Source organism: Thermobia domestica, chromosome 5 (assembly GCF_964235325.1).
Source record: "Thermobia domestica chromosome 5, izTheDome1.hap1.1, whole genome shotgun sequence".
Classification (NCBI taxonomy): Eukaryota; Metazoa; Arthropoda; class Insecta; order Zygentoma; family Lepismatidae; genus Thermobia; species Thermobia domestica.
This window is the reverse complement of record NC_137458.1, coordinates 323780328-323799721: the sequence shown is the minus strand read 5'-3', so window position 1 is coordinate 323799721 and position 19394 is coordinate 323780328. Positions and strand designations below refer to the sequence as shown.

General features: G+C 35.7%; 1 protein-coding gene across 1 annotated transcript; it reads left to right on the top strand.

The window, feature by feature from the left end:
- The first annotated feature begins 13315 nt into the window (after positions 1-13315).
- vvl (ventral veins lacking) lies at positions 13316-18535 on the top strand. The gene has a single exon (XM_081760543.1). It carries the CDS (start codon positions 13436-13438, stop codon positions 14600-14602), a length of 1167 nt encoding a protein of 388 aa, XP_081616669.1. The 5' UTR covers positions 13316-13435; the 3' UTR covers positions 14603-18535.
- The last annotated feature ends 859 nt before the right edge of the window (positions 18536-19394 follow it).

Here is a 19394-nt window from a genome sequence, read left to right as displayed (position 1 = left end):
GATCTTCTAATAGCTTAATATGGCAATTAGCCACAATTCTTTTATTTAATAAGCTAACCTGTTAATATGGTAATTCTAATGAAGACTGGAAAGTCTGCCTAATGCAAATCTTACGTTTCCTGATGGGTTAACGTCATAATGACTTGATAACCTTTCCTAAAGATTCTTATAATCTGTCTAATACATAGTTAAGATTGTCTCATTTAACAAGCGATTTTTTTTTAAACTTTATTACAGTTTAATTTCTCTTTTCAGCAGTATATGAGACATAAGTCTACTGCTTTATTTCGGATTTCGGATTTCGATTTCTGGGCTTTCGGCATCTATGGCCATTTAGCCCGTCACGTTTGAGGGATGACGTCCCTAGTCGGTCACACTAACCGAGGAAAGAGAAGGAAGGAAGCGGCCTGGGACCTTTTTGTTAGGCCACGTTTGCTTGATGTGAATGAGCAAAACCTTATTCAGGATGTCTGGCCTGAGAGAGATTCGTACACTGTTTCGACCGAGTGCCCCCACCGGGAATCGAAAGTAGGAATATCTACAGTTTTATCTTGAACCTTAATCTCATATGGGACCTACTTCCACCGGGCATCGAATACAAGTCTCTCATACCAAAGGCGGACACGCTATCAATATAGGTCTCAAAATGAAAAATAATTGGAGGGGAAATCCAAATTTGGAGAGAAGAAAAGTGTCCAACAGACATAAATTTGGCAACATTGCGGGCAGGTATCTGTTTCCCGAGGAATTGTACCTGAAAGCTAGACAAAGTAGGTAAAAGAGGTTCGCAACACCTTCCTTCATATTTTCAGTACCTTGAACCTCGAATTATTCTGCTTTTTTTTTCATTCTTTTTGCCCCTTTCTTAAGAAAGGTTTCTGTTTCATTTCGTTTTTCGTGTGGATCTCTCACCTTTCATTCTTTTTATTCTCTCTCCCTTTTCCCCCTTTTTCGTTCATCACCCTACAAACCCATCCCAACGTGTTGTGGTTCTTGTCGCTCTATCCCTGCCGACTACCCTTCGTTCGCACCGTTGCCATCTCCCGCGTCAGAAGTTATCGTACTTCACGAACAAAATTATTGATTTTTCAGCGGAGTGACTTGCGTTCCGACGGTTATATGTTCCCTGTAGGCTAATGAACGGGATGGTGAAATAATTACGAGAAATATGAAGTGTGAGGACATGGAGTGGGGGCAAGATCGCCAACTGGTACACAGGGTAATAAAATCTCACTTACTTCCGTGTGTTAAATGACAGTATTTGTACGACTAAACTTCATAAAAGATCAACGTCTTTTTTCAGCACCAGAACTAAATGAAGGGAAAAGCAACGTTTAACATCTGATTCGCACAATGTAGTCGAATGGTAAGTACGTGTAACTTTGGTTCGCATGGTCTTGGGTTCGGTATCGTGCTTCTACTTAGCGTAGTCGCTACAGCTCTCGCCTTTAGTGCAAGTGCTCCACTGGTCCTAGGTTCGATTCCCGATAAGGACATTCGGTCGAAAAGGTGTAACAGCTTTTTCAAGCCAGCCAGTCTTCATGAATGAGTATTTCGTCATTCATGTCAGGTAAATGCCGGAATGATACCTAATATTCAGGTCCCAGACCGCACCCTACCCGATTCCTTTCTTCTTCTCTCCCTTCCCGAATAATGTGCTCACCGAAGGACGTCTACCCTCCTATGTGACGTTCTTAAGACATATCCATAAATAAATAAATAAATAAATTGGGTTAGCTACTAGTTGGGAATACAGAAATTTTACTTTTACCCAACATCGTAAGATAACTAAGTTCAAGCTTACTTGAGTTAAGAAACCCATGTCTTAGTGAATTTATTCCCCAATCAGGCATCACCTACGTATCACGCGCTAACTAAACGCGTCAGAATAATTTGTTGACTGGAAAGACAAAAGCCGATGATTAAGTTATTTGGAAAACTTGTTTTTACCGGTAATCGAACTTGGGATCATCCACGTAGAAACGACACGAATACTGAAAAGTTCTCATCTATTGTCTGCAATAGCACATTCAATGATGATACAGGAGATGAACCGAGGAAAATATTTCCCGAAGCTACGAAATCACTTATCCGGGGAGGAGGGGGGCATATTTCCGATTGTGCTTAATATGTATTACAAATATTTTCCCAGTACTAATTTTTATCCTCTACAGTATTATCTTCATTCTAGGGGGAAATCTGAAATTACTGGTCACATTATCTATAACAATGGTTCCCAACCTATTTTATATGACGACACACTCTATTGATGATCCATGATAACGCAAGACACTTGTTGATTTTTAGTAATACAGTTAGGCCCTTATAACTCGAACTTCGATAGATCGAATTTCCTAATAACTCGATTTTTCACATTACTTTTAACTCTCCATAATACTCAATGTCAAAATAACCTCTACAAGTCGAATGTTTAAAAATTATAGCCTCGATAAGTCGAATTTTAAGGGTTTCAGAATAATATTTAAAAAAAAAAAAAAAAACCTCGGGAACTTGAACTTTTGCATCTGTGTACTCTATAAGTCGAACTTTATAACTTGAATTTCTCTTGATGGGACCTCAATAACTCGAAGTTATAGCTATATGCTTTTACGCAATTGTCATTATTACTAATGTGTACTCTAATTGTCTTTTTTACTCATGTGTAGTATTTTTTATTTTGACTAGTCACCTTATTTAATTTAAAGAACTTTCATAACTTTGAGTTATAGAGGTTGAATGAATAAAACCTCGAGTTATAGAGCTTGAATGAATAAAACCTCAAGTTATAGAGGTTGAATGAATAAAACCTCGAGTAATAGAGCTTGAATGAATAAAACCTCGAATTATAGAGGTTGAATGAATAAAAGCTCGAGTTATAGAGCTTGAATGAATAAAACCTCGAGCTATAGAGGTTGAATGAATAAAACCTCGAGTTATAGAGCTTGAATGAATAAAACCTCGAGTTATAGAGCTTGAATGAATAAAACCTCGAGTTATAGAGGTTGAATGAATAAAACTTCGAATTATAGAGGTTATATAGTCACTTTTCTTGAGGAACGTGGAACCTCGGTATCTCTAATAGAACACTATTTTGTTGCCCTCACCTTCATAACTCCAACTTAGATTATTGTCAAAACTCGATAACTCGAATTGTTATCTATTGTATTCCAGATTCGAGCTATCGAGGTTCAATCGCATTTTTTTTTTTTTTTTTTAAACTATGATCATGCACCACTAGAACAGCGTTTAAGATCTAACGTAAGACTTGGGTAAACTTGTGTTGACCACGTTACTCGAGAAATATCTCGTCTTGTATCCATTTTTCATGTATGTTTCATGAAATGTATCATGTCTGTTTCTTGTTTCATTTTGAAATTGTAAGTGTACTTCTCGTCTCGTTTACTGAATGAGAATCAAAAAAAGAGAATTTTTCGTCTCGTGGGAACTTCTTTGTGATCGCTCTCAGTAACCTCATTGGAGTTTGTGCTCGCTCAGTTAAGAGCTCTCCTTTGCTCTTCACTTTGAGGAAAGGGCGCCGATCCTGGGGGGCTGAGGGGCCCGGGTCCCCCCAAAGCTCATGTAGGCTTCCCCATATGTTTTTATGAATATGTATTTTTATATGTATTTGTTATTGTTATATATATTTCTCTACTATGTATTTTTCTATGAATATACAATATTTCGCATAATTTCAATTGAATGTGTCTTAAAATCCTGATATATGCCTTCTTAGACCCTTGTCTGCAACCACACCATCTAAATGCCCCCTTCAAGTTACAGAGAAATTGGTGCCCTTGCTTTTAGGGTTATTAATTACATGAGCTTGCTCGTGGCTATTAAGCTCGAGAGCTGAGCTCATAAGTATGGTTTCTTTCAGAAAAAAATATTTTAGGGGGGGGGGCACACACTTAGTATTCGAAGGGGTACATATAATTTTCACACAGTTTCAGTATGATTTATTATTATATTATAGACGTATTATTTTGCTTGCACTCTCAGAGCTACGGGGGGCAGTGCCTCCAAAAAACATGCCTAGAAGAAAGTTTACTCATGAGTTTTGGCATCTCTGCTAAAGTGCATCTAGACACAAAAGTTTTTTTTTGTTTTTTTTTTTTTTTTTTTTAGATTAGGTTTAATAATTTATGTTCTTGTTTGGCAACCCTGCATCTTCCATACGGAAATTCTCTCAGATACACCGAAAGAATCCTTCACTCCTTCCTCCTCCTTTTTTACCTTTCCAAAAAACTTGTCTGTCGCACTATTGACCCTACCGACCCCTGTCTCTTTTTTTAAAAGTTTTTTTCTTTCATTTCGACCCATGGCGTATATATATATACCTAGCTCCCCATTCCTCCCCTACAAAAACTCACCTGAACAATAAGACTGCCAGTCCAAAAATTGTCTGATGGCTGGTCAGGTTTTTTTTCATTTATTGTTTTTATTTTTTTCTACTCTACTATTTCACTCACTCGCTTAAAAAATAGTCTTTTAAAAAAAGTGAATCTACGAAAATCACTAAATCTTCCAGGAAAAAAATAAATGAAAAAAAAATAAACTAAATACAAAGAGCGAAGGTCAAAATAGAAAAAAAAAATTGTTTTGCAGTCAGAAGTGTGTCAGATTTTTCTTTTTCCTTTTTTCTTTCTTTTTTTCTTTTTTATTTTATTTGAAAGTATACAGCCAAATACTGAATACTAAAAAATGCTATTCATATTAACCATATCGACAAATTAGCTGTTTACATAAGGTAGCAAGAGATACAGAAAAAACAAAGTTGATTTGAAAAACGAATGAAATCTTTGAATTTAACGTCCCACGATTATGCCCTTTAGGCTAAGGGAGACTATGATTAAAGGAAATGAATAATGGAAGATTTGGTGGAATGAGAAAGTGGGAGGAAACGGAAGTACCCCGAGAAAATCCACGGATGCAGCGTTGTTCATCACAAACTTACTTGTACGGGTATCGATCCAGGGACCCAACGCACTATAGGTAAGCACTCTACCACTGAGTCACAGTGACCCCAAAACTGAGTTTAGAAAACAAAATGGAAGTTCAGCTAAACGTTCCAATGTAGATAGGTGATTAACGGAATTGAACGATAATGTGATTATTGGTATTTATTTATTTATTTATTTAACAATCACTAAATACAGCTCAGGGGCCATTTTACACTGGATATCTAGCAACAATAACAACAATGGAAAGGATTTGTGAAGGTATCGACAGAGTCTGTTAAGTAGGTACCGTCCCGGCATTTGCCTGATACGACTGAGGAAAATCCTGAAAAACCTCGGTCAGGATGGTCGGCAGCAGGATTCGAATAAACGACCTCCCGAATGCGAAGCCAACGCTCTACCACTTAAGCTACTTCGCTCGGTGTTCATAATGATGTAAGAGGAAACGGAAGAATCCTGGGGAAATCAACGGATACAATGTTGTCAACCACCAACTAGCATGGTGTGGGATCGAACCATGGACCTCTAAGAAATGTGCTTTCTACCACTGAGTTCCCGTGCCTAAGTTGGTTTTCTCTTCAACTTGATCATCTATTTAATTTGGTTTGGCCCTGGGTTCGATTCCCGTCTGGGACTTCCCAATTTTCTGTGACTACTTAGCGTCATCAGGCAGACTGGGGAGTCACGTGAATAAAAGACGCGATGGACACTAGGTCTTGAAACCTCCTGATATGCCTGTTAGAGCGACGCAGCGCACTGACCACATTCGTCGCTAGGTTGGACGTAATTCAGCCCGTCGCTAACAGATGGCGTTGGAGAGGCTCAGCCCCACTAATATTACTGATATATTATTAAGTGATTTGGTTTGGTTTTGGAGCCACTATGCTAGGTGTCTAGCATTCTTTCTTATTGATCATCACTTTGCCTAGTATCATAATAAATAGCTTGTTGGGAATAAATTTTACAATCAGTTTTACCTTATGGCGTGTTTTGGTACCTGATTTTGTTGGCTGTGATATATATTTTTTTATCGGGCCATAAAAATTGGTCTGCTTTGTGGAAAACTTTGCATGAGGATGTAAACATGTCATTTTGATAAGCTCGAAATAATCTCTCATTTTTGGACATTTATTATTATTATTATTATTATTATTATTATTATTATTATTATTATTATTATTATTATTATTATTATTATTATTATTATTAACTAATACCATGGCTGCTTGCAACGGAGGATCATTTGTCTCCCCTTGGATTTTCGAAGGTTGTACAGTTCTTGGAAATATATGTCAAAAACATACTAATTTGCTTTCACATACTATGGTACGTAATATATTCATATTTAATACTATAGCACTCTAGTCTATTTACTGTAGTTAATAAGAATAATGTGTAAATAACTGTTGTTCTATATTATGTGTTGTGTGAACGCGTGCATCAAAGTTTGTGTGTGTACTCGCGATTATGCTTGTTTGTCCAAATTCTTGCCTTCTCGTTGGAGACATTCTTTTGCCTCCCCTTGGAAAAAATCCTGCAAGTATCCCTGGCTAATACTATTGTGGACCTTCAAAATAAACCTTTTCCTCATAATTAAGAATTGTTATTTAACTAAAAAGAAATTTTGAAACAATTCGAAACGAGATTCGAAATGAAAAGACGAGAACTGCATTTTCCAAATTCGAAACGAGATTAAAAATTTGTCGAATCTCCTGGGTAAGATTAGTTAGCCCAATTATTAGATCTCAAATATTGTTATTTAACTAAATATTGTTTTAATACTACATGATTTGCTATAATCAATAAATTGATCAAGTGATTGTACGAACAGAATGAAGAAAATGTATTAATATTTCAAGAAATGAAATCTTTAAGTTTTACGTCCCACGATTATGCCGGCGAGGCTAAAGGAGACGGTGATGATGAGAAACGGATGAAACGGTGGGATGAAGTGGGAGGAAACCGGAGAACCCCGAAGAAACCCACGCACGCGGTGTTTGTCCACCACAAAGTTCACTTGACGCGAGCTGGGATCGAACCAGGAACTCCCAAGCACCAGAGGTGAACGCTCTACCACTGAGCCACCGCGGAGCCGATGTATTCTCAGAAGGATTCTGACAATCTCTAGATGGATTTAACAATTAAAAAAATATAGAGTATAAATTTTGAACAAAAATTTACAAATCAAACGTTAACATTTTGCAAATGAGACAACAAAAGCTTTCAGAGTCGAGACGAGACCAGAAGAAATTATTCGAAAATCGAGATGAGAAGGGAGATCCGTAACAATTTATGAGACGAGACAAACAAACCTTATTTCTTGTCTCACCTCGTCTCATGGGTAGCGGCGCAAATCTGTCTTCAACATTGGTGGAACGGGTAAGACCGTTCCCATATTTTCTTTTCTTTTCTTTTCTTTTCTTTTCTTTTCTTTTCTTTTCTTTTCTTTTTTTTAAAGTGATGTTCAGATTATTTGTGAAGTTGAAAAACAATGTTCAGGGGAGCAGAGTTGTTTCAACATTGGGAGGCGAGCAGATTTGAGGCTTATTCTGGTAGGAAGGGGGGGGAGAGACTCATATTACGGTAGATGAATCTGATTTCTGAGGTGAACCTGTTGTATATAAGTATATCAGGCGATGTAAATGAAGTGGCAGTCGCACACAAATCATCATATTTCTCCGCAAAGAAAAAATTCAAATAGGTTTGTTGAGGAAACAGTTCGGCCAGTTATAAGATTGAGGGAAACATGTCCTCCTCATACCCCCGGAATTTGCGCCAGTGTTCATTAGTAACATTAGTGTACTTTATAATTCTCTGACGGAGGTAAATTATCCAACCTGTGACCCCAACCCGTAACTCAGACTCTGTAATCCTAAGTTACATATAAAATTCTTGGGAGTGAAATCTGAGACTATAGTTTTCTCTCTGTGAAGACCAAATTTAAAAAGCCCTTCTGGTATTTCGACATATTTTACAATGAACAAAGTAATACGTGGAAGGTTTACTCCCCTTGACAAAATATGAGACTGTGTGCTTGAGCCCTCCCTCACCTTAATGAGATTCTGCGTACGCCACTGCTTATTTCGTATAGTATAGTAAAAAGTCGACAAGACTACACGCTAGTATTCAGCTGAATGATGTAACTACTAGGGATGCACACGAGACAAGATTTGTGGCTGTCTCGTCTCGAAAATGTGTTGTAGAAGTGATGTCTCGACTCGAAAAATGTATATTTCCCTATTGTAAGAGTTGTGTCTCGACTCGAATTTTGTCAGGAAAATCCTGTCTCAACTCGTCTCGTGCGCATCCCTACTCTTAATGCTATTAATTCTGTTCTTCATGTCTTTAATTCATGTATCTCATTTGCTTTAACTATGGGTTTTTAATTAAATTAATAAGCGATGACTCAACTAGCTAGTAGTATTAGTTTGGACCAATTTATAGGCCTATACTATTGCAGCGTTTCAAATATTTTGAAGTGTTTTTTCCAGACATGTTTTTGGGGGTACAGACCCCCGGACCTCTGAGAGTGCATCCGGAGGAGACCAAAATAATACGTCAATAATATAATAATAAATAGAATAGCACCGTGTGAAAATAATATGTACCTCTTCTAATACTAAGTGTGTCTCCCCCCCCCCGGAACATTTTCTAAAAGAAACACTGTTAGTCGAAATGTTCTACGAATTATTCTAGTCTTGTCGACTTCCAAAGGAAATGTATTATGCAATATTTTTGTACTTATTATGTTAAAATCAGTATGCTTATCTTTTTTAAAATAGTACTAATTAAAATTTCATTAATTTTAAGTTGGTACTGAATTAACAGAAATAAATATATAGACTATATTAGTTTTAATAAGTGTAGGCTGTCAAGAATATTTTATAAGAATACCTTTTATAAACTATTAAATTTTCTATAATCTTTGACCTTATTAAATTATGTACTCTATCTGTTTTATTTTAAGTATTATAGTGGAAGATACATATTACAATTGAATTTTATTTTTATTTATTTATTTATTTATTTAATTTTGGGGGGGGGTTAATGCTCAATCTAAGCGAACCACAAGGCCAAACATCGAGGATCACTTGTGGTCCGCGAACGACAATTTGAGAAGCAATATTATATTTATTCAAAATTTCTCTCTTTATTTCAGGACTGGATTAACCCATCTGGAGGCCCGGTGAAGAAAAAAAAAAAAAAAGATGTGGCCCCCTAATGACTTCACCTAATATATTTCTGTGAAAGTAGATACAGGAAGAAAGTTAAGGGAATATCTTTCATATTTTTGGTCATATTTTATTTTATGATGATGGTTGTAACTTCATGATTCTTTTGTAGACAGCCAGTTGAGACCAGTGTGGAGGCCAGTGTGGAAATTGGAGCACTTCGTGGTGGGGGGGGAGTTAGTGTGTGACTAAAATATATTTGTACTAGGTGACTCTGTACTCTTGCAGACTATATATATAGGTGGTAACTTCTCAACGCATTGCAAAAGAAACTTTTACACGCAGAAAAATACCCCTGTACTACTGGTGTATTTAGGGGGGGGGGCTATCGGGCTCAAGCCCACCCCCGAAATGAATTTGTTATCGCATTCCAAGTACAACAATAATTCTTCTTACCATTTCTAAGAATTTCATTGACTTTCCATTTTCTTATGTTCTATGGTCAGAAATAATGCTATATTTGTCAAATTTCATTCCATGTAAGAACTGCGTTCTTTTTCTCCCTTTTTTCGTCCATTCTACTACCTCCGTTTCTCTTTCTTAGTTGTTAATTTCTTTGGTTCTTCCTTTTCTTTGGTTTGGTTATACTTCGACCGTTATTAGCTGTGATTCAAGTCAGCTGTCGTCAGTAACACCAAAACTAAGGGGAGCTAATAAGCGAAACTGGTGTTCCACACCAACTTGCACGCATATCAACATAACAGACTGTAGTTATTGTAGCAAAGGAATATTCACATCGTTTAGTTATACAGAAAGGTAATTGTTTGGATTAAAGAAAATTAAGAGGAGGAAATAAGTAGGCCGGGAAATTAGGTAGGCCAAGAGGATGCTTCTTTTTTCTTCTGTGAATGGAATAAAAGGTTAGATTCACTGCTAAATTGCTGTACGTATCATATCACATAAGATTCATCAGTCTTCAATTCTTGCCATTAAGACTGCAGTCAGTAGGCCTATATTCCAGCTGCAAGTTGTCTCAACATTTTCTTTCAGGTAAAAACTAATTAATGTACTCCACTGAACATGGTACATAGATAAAACTAAATATTTCCATTTTCAAAACAAAAAAAAAAAAAAAAATGAAATCAGCTAAAGAGTCTTCATCCCGGCGAAATTAAAATACCGCTAATTTTACAGTAATTATGTGATATCTTCAAATAGATAAAAGATAATCGAAATGTGGAACAAGAGCGCCCTAGACAATATTATTTTACATAAGAAACCGTTATCACGACTCACTTATCTGCTTTCGATTTCGATCCATTTTGAAAATCGGCATTTATTTTCGCGTTTCTAAACAGCTGAAAACGGAAAGCCACTAGGTGACTTGTGATAATGGTACCTCACGCAAAATAATATTGTCTAGGGCGCTCTTGTTCCATATTTCAATTATCTTTTATTTATTTGAAGATATCACACATAATTACTATAAAATTAACGGTATTCTAATTTCGCCGGGATGAAGACTCATAACTGATTTTTTTTTAATGGAAATTTTTAGTTTTATCTAAATACCATGTTCAGTGGAGTACATTAATTAGTTTTCACCTGAAAGAAAATTACATTACAAGTATTCAACGTGTTGGCAGGAGCGTCATTTCAGATTTGCCTGTGTGTGTGTGTGGGGGGGTAAGATCCTCCACCGACATACGAGTTTCACGTTTTTTCCTAGTATAGCTGGACCTATTAGTTGATAATCAATAGGGCTACCCAAAAGCATAAAGAGCATAAAAAGCATAACAGCAATTCACACATATGGTTGGTACCTTGAACATAGCTATCTATGGCTATCTAAGAGTCCAGAAGAAACTAATTTTAAAAGCATAATTTTAGAAAATAAAGCATAAAGCATAATTTAAAATATATAGCACAATTGTGGGAAAATTCTATTAGAACAATTCTTGGAAAATTGTGTTTAACTGCAAGCTTAACATACTGTGTTAATATATATGTTTTTTAAAACCAATATTTACAATGCAAAATCTTTGAGAACATAACAATGCAACTATGAAGAGCTTATTTTTATTTCTGCAAACCTTTCGGTGTAATCCTTTGAAGTGGAGAAAAGAAAAAAGGAAAAGAAGAAAAGTTTCCACCAACAATGAATAGTACACAAGAACTCCACACTATATTGTTATGTGTACCTCTTGAACTTGAGCACTTTCTGTATTTTTGGTGGCATCTTTTACTTTTACTTTCTGTATATATATGCACCTCTAAGGCGCACACAAGTGATAGAAAAAACTGACTCGAGTAAAGCATATCTCTTTACAGTGCATTAAGTAGAAAGTTCAATAAATATGAAAGAAACTGGTTGCATAAAATATTAATAAATATATCAAGATATTTAGAATATTTAATGTATAGTAAATATATTATACATTGTATACGAGTACTCTAATGTAAAACAATGATTGAAATTAACAATAAAGCATAATAAACCATAATTTGGAAAAAAAAATAAAGCATAGTTAAACAAAAAAATAAAGCATAATGTGAGTTGCTCTAATAATCAATTAAAATATATTTAATTCTCAAACTCAGGTGGGCAATTGCCCCCCCGAAACAAAATCCTAAATACGCCACTGCCCTGTACAATATGGAAAAGGTTATGATTTCTCAGTTCACAGTATTTTTCTCACAAAAGACTTGAAAAATTATGGGTACGTAGCGTATAAGCGTGCTTGGGACCCTCTGTGAGAGCGTCTTCATAAAGTATGCTCATAATAGTAATTTTGTGGTTGTAATTGTAACTTCGTTCTCTGTCTTCTCGGAGTACATTCCATTTAGATACAGATTCCTTAGTAGTAGTCTAAGTTGAAAGACTGATGATTTCTTATTGTTTATAAATTTAATTTTTCTAATTACACATGAAGGCTTGGTGTTATTACCAAGTTCCCCCCTAGAAAGTACAAAGGGAACGAGGTTCCGGGAAAGTGTTCAGAGGTGCCTGGGAATTTACCCCTTTCCCCCTTCAATTACCACACTGCTATAGCCCCCGTAAACCACACCTTACTCCGGCCCTCCTTTATTTTAAGGAACGCCATACCTTAGTCAGGGCTCGAACCAAGTATATTTAAACAAGTGTATTACATCTCTTCTCTGGATTATGCCTAATTTGAGATTGAAATCTTGTAAGTATAGCTCTAATGTTACCTTAATTTGGGTAAATTTTAGGTAATTTATAGGAAAGTGAGGGTATTATTATTGTAACTGCCCCTGACAGTACCGAAGGAAACTGGGTAAGTTACAACACCGTCGAGTGTAAAGACGATTGTGTAAGCCAGAAGCTTGATAGCCGTTGTTTTCAATCGGGAGTGTTAGCGACGGCGGGGGGTGGGGGAAGTGAGAGAGAGAGAGAGAGAGAGCAGACAGCATCTTAGAGTCAGCCATCAATCTGTTCTTGAAGACGCCACGCCCCCAAGTTTCTCCCCACTCTCTTTGACTCACCTTCGTCCGCCCCCTCTCCTCTAAGAAAAGTGTCCTTTTGCTCTCCCGCCATGCTCACTAAAGCAGACGACGTTTTCCTGCTCTTTTATTATTATTGTTTTTTTTTAAAGTAACATCTGCCGGGATTTGTGCCAAGCACCATTTTCTACGAGTAATTTTCGTTCTAGTTTCCTTAATTTTACTCCCAAGTGCTGCTAAGGAATCGATTTATTTTCGCTGATTTTCTTACAAATAAAAAGACGCAATTTGTAATTTGATTCTTGGCCCTGATGAATCAGTGGAGAGAAAATAGTTTCACACAGGCTTTCAGTAGCCGGATGATATAAATTTTCCGTTTTTTGATGTAACGTATTTTCCTTGGCCACAGAAACACACACAGGTTAAGCCTAAGCAACAGAACACACAATGTTTGTTGCGTTCTACTCTTTAGTTTCTCTCTCATTCTTATTTCTCTCTCTCTCTCTCTCTTTCTCCTAGCAATTTCCCCGCTCCCCGCACGAAAGATTTGTGCCCGAATTTCCACTCGGGGCGGGATCCGCGCACCAATAAGAAAAAGCCTCCAGCGTGACGTCACGAATGTTGGTATGAAGGTCTGCCACTCACGCGGCCGGCAGCCAATCCGCGTCCGCTATTGATGTCTGGAGTTGGGGGTTCTGGCCGGAGGGTTGGGGCAGTTCAGCTGCTTCCATGGTAAGCGAGGTGTAGCCATATCGAAACTGAGAGAGTGCTGGGAGAGCGACATGCATAACGCATGAAGGTGCTCCGTTTTACAAGTCAGATCAGGTGCGCGACTTAGTAATGGCTACAACAACGTACATCTCCACTAGTACGGCAGTGACTACCGAGGTGAACAGTGTTTCGGACGGCGGAGGTATGAATGTGATCAACGCGCAGGGCTACGGGTCGCCTCGAGAACCGCACGAAATGAAGTACATGCCGCCGCAACATCAAGGTCCTAATGGCCACCCGCTATCTCACAACCCGTGGGTTGGAATCCCACCCAGCGATCCAGGACATTGGGCAACATCAATGCATCCACATTCCGGGATTCACACTCAGGAACTTAAACCACAGCCAGGTGATGTACCGCTTCATCATCCAAGGCCTCCACAACATATGCCTCCACACGCGTGGCATTCGCCTGTGTCGTCTCACTATATCCCCACATCTTCGAACGGCGGATCTCCGTTACAACATCCCGCTTATGCCATGAACGGAATGATCCCGGGTCCACAGCTTCACCACACGATTCGTGACATGCAGAATAACAGTCCATCCAACACAGACCCTCGCCATGAACAAGAAGAGGACACCCCAACGTCGGACGATCTGGAAGCCTTTGCAAAGCAGTTTAAGCAGAGAAGAATCAAGTTGGGTTTCACACAAGCTGATGTGGGACTTGCTCTCGGGACTTTATACGGGAATGTGTTTTCACAAACGACAATTTGTAGGTTCGAAGCGTTACAGTTAAGCTTCAAAAATATGTGTAAACTTAAGCCGCTTCTTCAAAAGTGGTTAGAAGAAGCGGATTCCACCACCGGATCGCCTACGAGCATTGACAAAATTGCTGCTCAGGGTCGTAAACGTAAAAAGCGAACAAGCATTGAAGTGTCAGTGAAAGGTGCATTGGAACAACATTTCCACAAACAACCAAAACCATCGGCACAGGAAATTGCTTCTTTAGCGGACAGTCTTCAACTAGAAAAGGAAGTGGTTCGTGTGTGGTTCTGTAATCGGCGACAAAAAGAAAAACGAATGACACCACCAAATACATTAGGTGGTGATCCAAGTATGTTAGGGGATGGTACTCAAGGGATGCCAACACCAGGACTCCATCAAGGCTATCAACACCACCAAGATAGTCAAATGCATGGGTCCCCGACACCGATGGGCCAACATTCACATAGCCCCCCAATGTTGTCCCCTCAGTCGATCCCCGCGCATCAGTCACTTGCGGCTCACTAACATAAGGTACTCGGAGTGGCAGAGACTCAAATGTGGACAAACAGTGGTGTGTTATCGTGCGTGTCAAGGGACTTCGACCAAAGTGATGAAGATGGACATAAGACACCGTACGATATTGGGGAAGACAAGAAATCGTGTCACCAGGGCATTATTAGTGTCTTCCCGGGCAATTTATCTCCCCCACCAGCAGATTTTGCATTCTATAAGTTTTGTGCGAAGTGAACTATTAAAAAAAAAATTATCGTGAACATTACACGATAAACACAAACAAAACAGTGTGTTGTTTCACCTCGAGTCCGCTACCAGTCCGAGTATATTGTTCCAAATGTATATGTTTAGAATATACATTAAAGACAAAATAACTATTTTGAAAAACTATGATTCTCATAAGTTCCATAGTGAGTGTGCGAAGTGAGTGTTCAGTACGTTATTGACAAAAAAAAACTGCGTGCTTTATAAACAACAAAACATAGACGAAGTGTAGAGAAATAAAAAGATATAAACAAAAATACTTTAATGTGAGTTGCGCGAGTGAATATGTGATTATGTATATTTTGGTGTGATTGTGTGTGTTTTTGTAACGGGAACATTAAAAAACAAAAAAGTTTTTTTGAACTGTCGTCCAAAAAGAAAAAAGAAATAAACAAAACAACACAAAATACTAGTTAACACAAATCAAAACATGAAACAAAAAAGAAAAACACTCAAAAATGAACGTGTGCAAATTTAGAAAAAAAAACTGAAGCCATTTTTTCTCAAAATATGTTAAAATGGATTCCTATACCAAAAAACAAAACTGAACATTGTTTTTTTTTTCAAACAGTGTTGTACAAAAGATTAAGATAAACATAATTAAGTATTGAAAAAAGAGAGACCGAAGGCATCGTGTTTAGTTTTTTTTTTTTTTCAAATGTGTGACGATGACTGCTCGATTGTGTATAGTTTAAAATATTAAAGAAAAAAAAACTCAAAAAACTTTGCTTTGAGGAACGTGTGAAAACATAATTAAAACTTAAATATAAATATATATATATATTGAATAAAAGATTTTCCCCCCGTGTGCGTATGTGAGTGCGAGTTCGTGCGTGTTCTTTTTTGTAAATAGAATTAATAAATAATAAACACTATAAGACAAAAGAAACAGACATTGTAAAAAGTCTTTTAAGAAGTGAAAACAAAAATCGAAAATAAAACAGTACAAGAACCAACCATGTTTGGGATATAAAAAAAGTACTTGTGAGTGTATCATATGAATATGTAATTTAAAAAAAAAAGTTATTAAGAAGACACATTATGATTATTATATATATGAAATGAATATATATATATATATGAAAGTATATATTAATAGAAAGATTATACATGGCCAGAGCAACTGACGACTTGTGAATGTATACTTCCGAGAGAAACAATATATATACATATATATACATATACATATGTGGGTATGTTTGTATGTTCGTAAAAGATAACCAGTGTCTACACCATCTCATGCACTCACAAATTAAAAGAAAAATATGAACTCTTTCTCTATCATATGTGAAACGTAAGACTAGACTATTTAAAAAAAAAAAAAATCCGTTGTTTCGTTTTTCTGAAATAATCTATATGTGCTCGATTGAGTCTCATCGGGGCAGTTCGTTCTGCAATGACTTTGAGAGACAGTATCCAGGAAAATTGCTACACCTAAACAAAAAGTTAGCGGTGTTTTGAGCTAGGCATGTTTCCACTGAACCGCCAGACAGGTAGGCAAAAGTCTTGTGAAAGAAACAACGGGGCTAGGAACTCTCTAAGAACGCATTAACCAAGCCAAGCCAGAGTTTTTAAAACGGATTGCCAGCCGTGCGTTTTCTTACCTGTCCTATGTATACTTGGTTTCCCGGGGGGCATCATACTTAGAAGACCGACCCCGCTATACAACACGTTTATGTATATATATATATACGCATACTACCAAACTTGAAACTCAACAGGGAGTGTGGAATGAAGTATCAAAGAAAACCAGGAAAGCCTAAACGTGAGAGAATGCAGCAATGGAAGTTTTTTTTCTTCATCAGCACCATCATCTGTATCTTCTCTTTAACGCTTCTTCGTTAGCTGACAACGAAAAACGTAAGGAACAGTGGATATCACCAACAGCAACATACACACACACACATGGAAAAAGTCTTCTTTTTCTTCGGTTTCAAGAGGAGGGTGTTTGGAGAAGGACAAGTCAGAAGAAGGACTCGACCCCAACCCAAAAAAATTCCAGGTGAGAGGCACAAACACACAAAGTCATAAATATATCTTTCTGTCTGACGGTTGGAGACACTATAAGTTCTGTTTACTTTACTATGTTTCTTCAAAAAAATCGCAGAGACAAAACTTTCAAAGGGAACTGGGTCGAACTTTTCTTTTTCTTTTTTTTTAATAAAACTTTGTGAATGGACAAAAATACTAATGCTATATATAAAATCGGTATGAACTCTGGAACATTTCATATTTTTCTTTTAATTGTCTGAAACAATTGCAAACGAAAAGTTATTCAGGCAAATATCAATTCTCAATAAGAAATTTATTTGGATTGAAAGGCAAAATACGTTTTATTATTATTATTATTATTATATTACTTTTAGAGATTCTTAAGATTTGCTACATATTTGAAGCACTAAATATAAGTAGCACTTTATATATATATATATAATTGAAATTGAAGTAATGAAAATTTAATAATTTAACTCCTGATCCAACTGAAAAAGAATTCTTACATTTACCTCATCTAATATATACTTTATATTTCCATGAAATATAAAAATAATATATTATTAGATTTTGTCCTTTGCACAATTACATTTAGTAATTATACTTTACAGGAAAGTTTACGAAATTAATAATAATAGCTGAGTCGTCTAGTTCCAAAATGACTCTTGCCCATTTACAGCAAAACCCGTAAAACTTATATATAAGACCTGCATGTTTTGTAGAACTGGGAATACTTCAGTGTGTTCATTTGAAAAACTTGAACATCTTCAAATATTAACAGTTCTATAAAACGCATCGATCCTACAATTTTTCTCGGTTTTCTGGTGTTTTTTGTAAGTGGACAAGAGCAGTTCTGGAACTGGGCAACTTAACTATAATGTTATATCCAAAAAATAGTTAAGGGACTAATATATTTATAGGGTGTCAAAATCAGCATACATGATATTTAAAGAATTTATTTTGTCTCAATTAAAAATAAATGAACTAGATTAGATTAGAATAGAATTTTTGGAATATTTTTTTCGGAAAATATTTTTTTTTCGAAAACTAATTAAGAAATTTAAAAAAAAAACGTATTTTGCCTACCAAATTATTACTTTCTTATTGGTTAAAGTAATAGGAAAACAATATCCAAACTAAACATTATGTTGAACAATATAATTTAAGACTGTTAGTACCGACTGTGCGGAAAGACAAAAAAAAGTGTTAAGTGTTTTGTTTAGATTCAGTTTTGTTTTCTTGTCAAAAAAAAGTGAACTCTTAGACATTTAACTTCTTCTTGATAGTTTTACTATACATCAATTGTTAAAAAAAAAAAAACAAGTGTTAAACAATCTCGTATGTACATGCATACCTATATGTGTATATATATATATATTTTATATTTTGCAAAAAAGTTATAATAACTTATCAGGAACATACACAAAAATAATAATAATAATAATGTTCAAAATAAGCAGGGTGTAAAAAAATAATCCTTCTTATTTTCGTAGAAGGATGAACATTACTGTAACATTTCTATCATTGTTTTGCCTATCTGGATTATTGCTGCTACGAGAGTTACTTATTAAAAAAAAAAAAGTAAATACAAATGAACTTCTAATGTACTATAGTGGTAATTTAAATGAACACGAACTGATGCGACGTTTTTGAAAAATGTTTGAGATTAAAATGAAAAAAAAAAAAAAACAGAAATGCGCGAATTATTTCTTATTGAACAGATCTTTAAAAATATTAATAGAGTGTTAATGCACTGTTTATAGATCATACAGGTAATGGCGATCTAATAAGTTGGTTTTAAAAAAAAATCCTCCCCTCTCTGTACAGATTTAAAGTGAGAATAAGAAGCCATTTAAAGTAAAGTAAAAAAAAAGAGAGAAAACAGATTCGAAGATTATTATTATTATACTAGTCTCATAATTCGTTTATATTATATATAATATATATATATTTACTATTATCAAACGAAATCTCACTATTGTTTGAAAGGCCAGCTATTATTATTATTATTATTACTATAGTAATACATGAAATGAGCTTTTAAAAAGTATGATTATTTTTTCTTTTTTTCCATTAACTTTTTTCCAATCATCATCATCGTCACAATCATTTTCATTCAAGAAAAATCCTGCTATATTTCTGCTATTCTTTCTTGACTTATAAAGAAACGTATATAAGAATGTATCAAATCTTGTTACAAAATTATATTCAGACTTTTTAGATAAATATTGGCATTATCTAAATGAGTTATGTAATAGTAATATTTTTTTAATTTTTTTCTTTCTTTAATTGAATCAATCTGTCATATATCTATTCGAATATCTCAGAATTGGCTTTTCTAAATGACGATCAAGATTTTTTGATATTTTAAAAAGAAATCTTTACTTGTTTTTTTCATTTAAATAAATATCTCTGATTTTTGTTTAAATGTCAGTTTTTTTTTATTTCTTGCTTGTCAGCATAGAAAGAATAGCATCATAATTCTCTTCCCCCTACTACTTTTTGTTAACGTAATTTTTCCGTAGTATTTTTTTAAAGTATATTATTT